This window comes from Trachymyrmex septentrionalis, unplaced genomic scaffold, assembly GCF_001594115.1.
Source record: "Trachymyrmex septentrionalis isolate Tsep2-gDNA-1 unplaced genomic scaffold, Tsep1.0 scaffold37, whole genome shotgun sequence".
Taxonomy (NCBI): domain Eukaryota; kingdom Metazoa; phylum Arthropoda; class Insecta; order Hymenoptera; family Formicidae; genus Trachymyrmex; species Trachymyrmex septentrionalis.
In genome coordinates, this window is record NW_017305536.1 from 1,292,908 (window position 1) to 1,301,028 (window position 8,121).

Genomic DNA, 8,121 nt, shown 5'->3' on the forward strand with positions numbered 1-8,121 from the left:
TATATATATATATATTCAAATAATGAAAATTATTTTAGAATCAAAGACTACGAGTTACAATTAGATGATGTGTGTTGAAAATCAACCTAATAACTACATAATCATAAATTATAAGTACATAATAAAAACATACGTTTACGTAAAAATATGTTTTAAAAATTGTACACTAAAGATGATCTGATAAAAATTGAAATATACGTTTTTATGTACTAATTTATGGTTATATGTTTATGTACTTTTAATTATTGAATATTAAGTTGATTTTCAACAGTCATCATCTACCATGATAAAAAAGCTGCGCACATTATAATGAAACTTGAAGAATTTCAGAATAGAAACCAGGCCTCGCACAGTTTCTATTCGGTCGAAACTCCTATTCTCTATTCCCTATTCCTTTTATTATGCGGAGTCCTTTGTCTTAGTGAGAAATAATAATGAACTCGGTGTCGAATTGATGGCGATTCGATGTCGATTTGATGTCGATTCCATTCTCATTTTTCACTGTGTTACTAATTGTTTTATACACCGATAGTTACAAAATAAAGGACCTGATATATTTCTCGTGCTGTCGATGCTTATTTCTTACAATATGTTTTAACAAGATGTAGATTCGCGTTTATATTTAAGCAGTACGAACGTCGCGTACCATTCAAATTGTTTTCCTTTGAACTGATTCTCTAATGTTTAAGATTTTATAGAAAGTAATATTCGCAGAGAGATAGTAAAACTTTAACTTGAAAAGAAAAAAGTTAATAAATTAAAGAGTTTAAATGTAATCAAGTTAACAATTTATTTATTTATCAAATTAATTAAATTAAGTTTAAAAAAATTATTAATTTTTTATCTTTTAATTAATTAACTAATTACTCAACCCTGGGCAAGACTAATTATATTAATGAATTTTACAACAATTGCTTTATTTGCTAAGCACAGTCCGCATACAATATATTCAAAAAAACTTTTTTCAAACATTAAATATTTTTACGATAAATAAATATTTGAAAATCGTTTTCAAAAAATTGTTTGCTAGTTGGGCTATTGAAAAAATTAACAAAAATCAATTACCTTCATCGTGGCTTTCATAGTCTTCGCAGGAAACATTTGTGTATTCCGTAGAATTTTTTTGAATTTTGTCATTATCTTGTTGAGTTAAAAACCAGAGTCGTTTAACACAAGCTATATTATGTTAAGTATTTCAGAAAAAAGAATTGTAACATGCAACCACGTAGAATTATTCTGCCATCTTGTTTAAGAACGAATCGAATAAAATGGTAGAATATCAATGATAGAATAGAATATCAATGCGATGTTACACAATGTTGAAGCTTTGAAGTTTTTTAACTGATCAATTTGTATGAAAAATTCTTTCTTCTAATTGGTTCATCGAATGTTTCGAAGCTTGTTTCGAAGAATTTTACTACAGCTAACTGTAGTCTTCTATAGTAATCTTCAATAGTAAAAGTGATCTACTCTAGGCTAACTTGATTCCGAACAGGTGATACGGTGATACAGTGTCACAGTCTGTCGATGGTAAACCGTATCTATATATAGAATGTAAGAACCAATCATACTTGACTACAGTCGAGTATTCCTCTGATTGGATTTGGACTGTAACAGGTACATGCGCAGAAAGAAGAAAAATTACCGAACAGGACAGAAATATACATTACTTTGGTGGCAACCGCCACCAAAGGTTCAAAGACGGGACGCACTCGATTTTGCGTAAGCACCTCAGTCACCAAAGATTCTTTAAATAGGATTGAGATTGATTCCAGGGCGTCTAAAACAGGTTCTCGCTACATCGCCTTACTGATAAATCTAGTTGAATCGAACGAAACGCCACGGCCGACCACTCAGCTTCAAGTCTGACCTCCTTAATGAGTTTCCTTCTTTACCGACATTTCCTTAATTATGTAGCAATCCGCTACAACATCTTCTGTCTCTCAATCTTGCTCACACTTTTCACTCATTGGTTGGATAGGCTATTCCCCTTCTTCCATTACTATAAATTCTATTTTGGAAAAGTATAGCACTATACGAGAAACTAGGGTAATATTATAGTATGCGTTACATATTGTCCTAATTTTTCGTACGCAATACTTTTCAAGAATAGGGCCCTAGATCTATAATGCTGATTGGATGATCTAAAAGAATACATCAATAACAGCAAGCGCTCACTCAACTATTTTCAGTTCGTTGAACGCAACTATAGATTTTCATAAATAGTCTACATTCCAAAACTTTCTCTCTGAGGAAAATTTACTCAAAATATATAATACATGTAACGTATACTATAGTATATAGAATAAAATCTTCCTCGGAGAGAAATTTTGGAATGTAGCGCTAGACTATTTATGAAAATCTATAGTTGCATTCAACAAACTCAAAACGGTTGAGTGAGCGCTCACTGTTATTGGTGTATTCTTTTAGATTATCCAATCAGCATTCGCCCAGCTGATTGGTTGCTGCTTCCGCTGCTTGACTCTTAACGCTTACATGTGAATTTACTTTTATTACTCTACGTGTAATAGTGCAGAAATAAAGAACAGATCTACAGCGTAAAAACGTAATCAGCAATCTATTGCAAGTATTGCAACCTCAAGATTACTGTTGGGAGGTGAGATTCTTTGCAAATATCGTATAATTTTAATCAAGAAGAGACTGAAGGAATTGAATTGTTGAAGGCACAGATTATCACATATTAAAGGCATTTCAAATTTTGTTCAAAAAGTACTAAAAAAAAAAGATTTATACAAAAAAGAGAAATACACACCGATTTGAGCCACTGAAAATAGCTTGCATGCAGTTGCCTTAGAGAATTACAAACAAACAATATATATAGAAATTAGTTGTTATTATTGCACTTAAGTACACGTAGTTATACATGATATTATAACTTCAATATTACTCAAGAAGTGGATATTCTTTGTAGGTGTCATAATCTCAAGAAGAAATTGAACTGTTGAACACTATAGATTGAAAGCATTCCAAATTTTCTCCATCTGAAGAATATAAAAAAAGATTTATAAAAAGAAAATATCACGCTGTTAGATTCATGTAAAAATAATTTACATGTGATTGCTTTTGGAATTATATATGAACTGAAAGCAAAGAAATTATCATAAATATGAGGGACTTTTACAGCAAACTATGCTTGTTATTGTTAGAAGAATCCTTTGGTCCTATTGTAAAGCAGATTGGTAATAATTTATTGTATGGAACAAAAACGTTATCTGCAATACATTTTGGAACACATTTATCAAAAATAAAGGTAAATAATGTTTGCAGTTATATATTATGTAATAATATTATTAATAGTGAAGATTAGTGTTCTTATATATTCATTATTAGGATCTTATATATTCAAGATTATCTTAAGTAATATCTTAAGGTGCTAATACAGCATTCTGATTGAATCACATGATATTTTAAAACCATCGAAAACCATAACCATAACCATTCTTAAATATAAGAATTGTCTATAAATATTGGTTTTAAACTTGGAAATAGTCACCTACTGTTTTTTGCATAAACGATCATTTGAAGGATTTTTTTGTATCTGAATTAAAAATCATTAATTATATGTTGCATATTGGATTATTCTATAGTTTATTAATATTTGAAACCACTATATTAGATATCAATATTCTTTTAAAAAAAGGAGAAATAAAATAGATATAAATTCTCAATTACTAAGAAATCTACTGTGATTATTTATTTGCTTTATTTTGTCACTGTTACAATATAAAAAACCATCCCAGATAATTATTTTTGGATTAAGATACCAATAAAATGACCATACAGCATTTCGAGAATCTACCTCGGATGAGTTCGAATATAAGATTGAATTATGAATTTCACCCATGTTGAAATATGTTTTATACTTATTAACCTTTAGTATATACGATGAGTTGTTTGTGTGTCTCAGGTTAATTTTTATGACTAACAAATAAACAAAAATTATTAAGTGATTTTTATACATTTAACATTTTTCGAAAGTATTTATAAGTATTCATGTATTTTAAAAAAATCACATATAAATGTTATAACTAATTATTTGGTGCTCTAATTTTTCAAAGAAAAGAAATATGCAGGATGAACGATCCAATCGCGAGTATTAAGGATTAATGACATACTCATTTGGATCTTCTCTTTTGCTAATATTTTTATGTGATTATCTTTAGGTAAAAGAAGGACTAAGTGTTCTTATAAAATTTGGCTTTGTTACTTATCACAAAAATGAGGATAATTTACACGTTGAGTATACCATACATCCAAACAAAATTATTATGATTCTTCGCTATCCAAGGTATTTTTATACATTGAAATAAGAGTTTTAATTGTATCATAAAATATAATTTGTCTCATTAGAAATATAAATATTCATTATAGATACATACTTTTTGCAAAAACTTACTGTGGAGATGAGGGTGAAATCATGTTTGAAGAAATATTAAAGAATGGTTATATCACAGCATCTGAAGTCATAGTAAAAACATACAAACGAATTGAACAGGCCTCTTCTAATTGTATGATTCAAAAGTATAATATATCTTATTCAGCTTCTATTTTTTAAAGTTATTTTTTAAATTTTATTCTTGTAATGTAATAAATTCTGGAATTTTGTGTATTAATAATCTAAATATTTTTGCAGCTGCTGATGAACCGCCCTCTATCTCTGATCTAAAAAATGTATTTGAGTTATTAGTGAAAAATCAATTTTTAATGAATTGTACATCTTTTGATACAATGTCAGAAGATACTGAAAAACCTAAGTATGACTTACCAAATCTTGATTTGCTAGCCATATCTAAATCATTGGAAGGACAAAAAGTTGAATTTTCAAATAGAAAAGTATATTGGAAGATCAATTTTGATCGATTTACTCAAGATCTTAGGTAAGATTCTTAATTTACAATGCTCTCCGATTGTATCTTAAAATATTAATGTATGATTTATATATAGGGATCAAACTGTTATATCAGCTGTGACTCGAAAATTTGACAAAGAAGCTGGAGAATTAATGAGAGAAATGATTAATTTGATGTACTTGCGAACTGCATCTTGGGCAGATACATCGAATCCAATTCCGTATACTGAAATAAAAGAACAAGTGAAAAAGTTGAATTATGAAGCCCTTGAACGTTATATTGATCAGTACTTGCGACTTTTAGAAGAAGATAGAACACAATTCATCAAACGAGTTGGTGATTCTGGTGGCGGACAGTACAGTGTTAACATGAAAAACGCATTCAAAGAGTTAACATGGACAACTTTGGAAAATATCGTAACAGAAAAGTTCGGTTCCAAAGCTGCAAGAATTTTCAGGTAAGTTATAAATTTAATTCTCAATATTTCGCTTTACTGTAAGGAAGAATGTTTTAATATTTTAATTGCATGCTTCCTCTAATCTCTTAGCTTTTTTTTTTGTAAATTTAGATTAGTTCGTTATGAAGTTAATGTTAGCCTGGACCAAATCCAGAAGTTAGCGATGATTCCAGCTAAAGAAGCCAAATTTTTAACATATATCTTGTCGCAAGAAAATTATATACAAACTCAAGAGTTGAAGAAAAGTGGTACTTCATCAGGACCTACAAAACTACTTTATCGCTTCTGCATCGATTTAACTAAAATTGTCGAAATGGAAATCGAACATTGTTATCATGCATTGTATAATATTATAATAAGACGGGAACATGAATCGAATAGTAATAAACGTATGATAGAAAAGCAATTGAGAGTACAGATACTTTCTGCTAATTTAAGGGAACATGGCGCGACGGAACAACAATTGGCTGATGTAATATTAATATTCTTATATTACTATGGTATAAAGAGTTCCCCAAAAAAGTGAATTAATAAATGATAATAATTTAAACTCTTTTTAGATTGCAGAAATGATGACACCATCTGAAACTCAGCAGCTTGAAAAAGCGCAAAATGCGATGAAAAAACTGGCAGCCGCAGAGATACAAATAGATGAAACCTTATTAATCTTAACTACATATTTTCGTTATCATTAAATTGTTATGATCTTCTAATTCAGTCAGTTTTTCTATATGATATATGTAAAAATAAAAGCCTTGTGTTTATTCATTTATATAGTTCATATTTATTTATATATAATAATGATTACGCTTGTAAAATACAAACAACAAAGAGTACCTAGCTTTCAAATTATAATAAATATAATCATATTTTTTTATGTTTATACTAGTGCTGTTCTCTATTGTGATATACAGTGCATTTGATGTCTCTATCTATGAGGAAAAGTCATCTTGAGTCGTGTCAGCATAAATAAATAATTACATTTTCCCAATGTTTATTCGTCTATTTTAATTTAAGCGATAGTGATGAATATATACGTGCTCTTTGTCAACAATGAAATATGAAGGAGAGTTAGTCACATGACTCACAGCCAGCTTGTGGTGCGTACTTGATGAAACTTCTATTTTAGATTTATTAATTATATTTAACGAAATTGTCATTGTATTCTCAGATGCGATTGTTTCGTTCATAATAATAGTAAATGCGAAAACGTACTACGTCTTTAGACTTATAAATTTTTTACTGTGCTTTATATGTGCGTTCCGAAGAATGACTTTTCCTTTCTACTGTATGCTTTGTACGCTCATCTTAACACTGCTGCGATGAAAACTATTCCTTTATGAGTATGTATCAATAAATAAAATTTAAAGTAGTGTTATCAGTAGCGATTTACCCATCATCCTAAATATATATTTTGATTTTATGCTATTGATAATGATATACCGATAATGTACTACGATCACGACACGAGTAGTGTTAAGATGATCGTGAGAAATCTATTTCACTCATATACACACATCGTCTGACTGGTTTTTATATTCACTACCTTTCACTCTCTTTCTCTTTCTCCCTCTCTTTTATTCTTTCTTTCATTCTCTTTCACTCCCTCTTTCTTTCTCCCGTTCATTCTGTTTATTTTCATTTGCACTGGTACTGCATAATATATACATCCCTCATACATACAAGTTTTTCATCTAGAAATAATGTCGTATATCCCTAAAACTAAGATTGAATTTCGGTAAAGCGTTATTTTATTATATTTTTTTATACCATTAACAACAACGTACATGTAAATGAAGTGAATGCTTGGAATATTGAGAGCGGAGATGTTAGTGTTCACTTTTTCTTTACGTTAAATATACTATAATATTACTAGTATAATTCGATTTACAATTTACTATTCTTACAGTTTGCATTCGCATTGGTTGCATGTAAAGGCCAGTAAATATAATAATCGTGTGCTGATACATTATCGCATAACATTCGTGATATTTGAAAGTAAGGAGATCGCCACGGACTAAATATCGTTGCTAATTTCAACGATCACATTGTGTGAATGGAAATCGCAATCGATGGAATGCAGAACCGATTTTTATCAAAGCAAACACTGCGGGCAACAATAAGAATCGGTAAGATTTTTAAAAAAGGAAAACGCGAACCCGAACTCTATTGCACGCGCGAGTTACATTGTCATGTGGTTTAATTTTAAAATTTTACAAACATGAAAATAATTAAATTTTTTAATATTTATAACGAGGGTATGGCACAATCGAAAAAAATGCAACGTGGACAGATCATTTATCCAAAATATATCATTTTTTTCTGCTAAATGAAAAATTGCCATTGTTTAATAGTAAAATGATTTTAAAAAATTGAATTTTTCTTTCGAAGTTTACTTTTTAAAAGTGGCAACGAAAGATTAATCTAAAAAGAGAAACGCATTTTAAAATTTTGAAATAAAAACTGTGGACGTGACATAAAATTGAAATTCCTAGATGCAGTATTCCAAAATCATCACAGATCAAGAAAACGGCTCAAACAAAGGAAACATGTACATAGAAATATTGCATTAAAATTTGATTGAGTATTCGAGCATAAACGACCAACGAACTTTCACTTGCCGTTCTTGTCTAAAACTGGCACGTACAACCTTTTTCTTGCTACTAAAAATAATAAGGCTCGTCACTTAAATAATAGCGTACTAAATAAGCAACGGTGATATTGATAACTGTAAAATTTATAATAATAATGATAATATTAATGGTGCCATCTCAATATAATAATAATAATAAT

At 29.5% G+C, this 8,121-nt stretch overlaps 2 protein-coding genes across 2 annotated transcripts in view; one reads left to right on the plus strand and one right to left on the minus strand.

Annotated features, from left to right (window-relative positions):
* Nucleotides 1-1,071, minus strand: part of LOC108750391 (clumping factor A-like) — a 3,282-nt gene extending 2,211 nt beyond the window's left edge. Inside the window, exon 1 of the mRNA XM_018489804.1 lies at nt 1,066-1,071. Coding sequence (XP_018345306.1) covers nt 1,066-1,071 — 6 coding nt within the window. The remainder of the gene's footprint in view (nt 1-1,065) is intronic.
* Nucleotides 1,072-3,037: 1,966 nt separating this feature from the next.
* On the plus strand, nt 3,038-6,071 carry LOC108750489 (DNA-directed RNA polymerase III subunit RPC3). Its single transcript, XM_018489955.1, has 7 exons — nt 3,038-3,271; nt 4,185-4,309; nt 4,393-4,529; nt 4,655-4,898; nt 4,966-5,328; nt 5,440-5,800; nt 5,889-6,071. The coding sequence occupies exons 1-7, from the start codon at nt 3,128-3,130 to the stop codon at nt 6,021-6,023; spliced, it is 1,509 nt and encodes a 502-aa protein (XP_018345457.1). The 5' UTR covers nt 3,038-3,127; the 3' UTR covers nt 6,024-6,071.
* Nucleotides 6,072-8,121: the final 2,050 nt, after the last annotated feature.

Coding starts and splice junctions, on each gene's coding strand:
- LOC108750489 (XM_018489955.1), top strand. CDS start 3,128: ATGAGGGACTTTTACAGCAAACTATGCTTGTTATTGTTAGAAGAATCC. Junction 4,310..4,392: donor ATGATTCTTCGCTATCCAAG/GTATTTTTATAC, acceptor TATTCATTATAG/ATACATACTTTTTGCAAAAA. Junction 4,530..4,654: donor TGAACAGGCCTCTTCTAATT/GTATGATTCAAA, acceptor ATATTTTTGCAG/CTGCTGATGAACCGCCCTCT.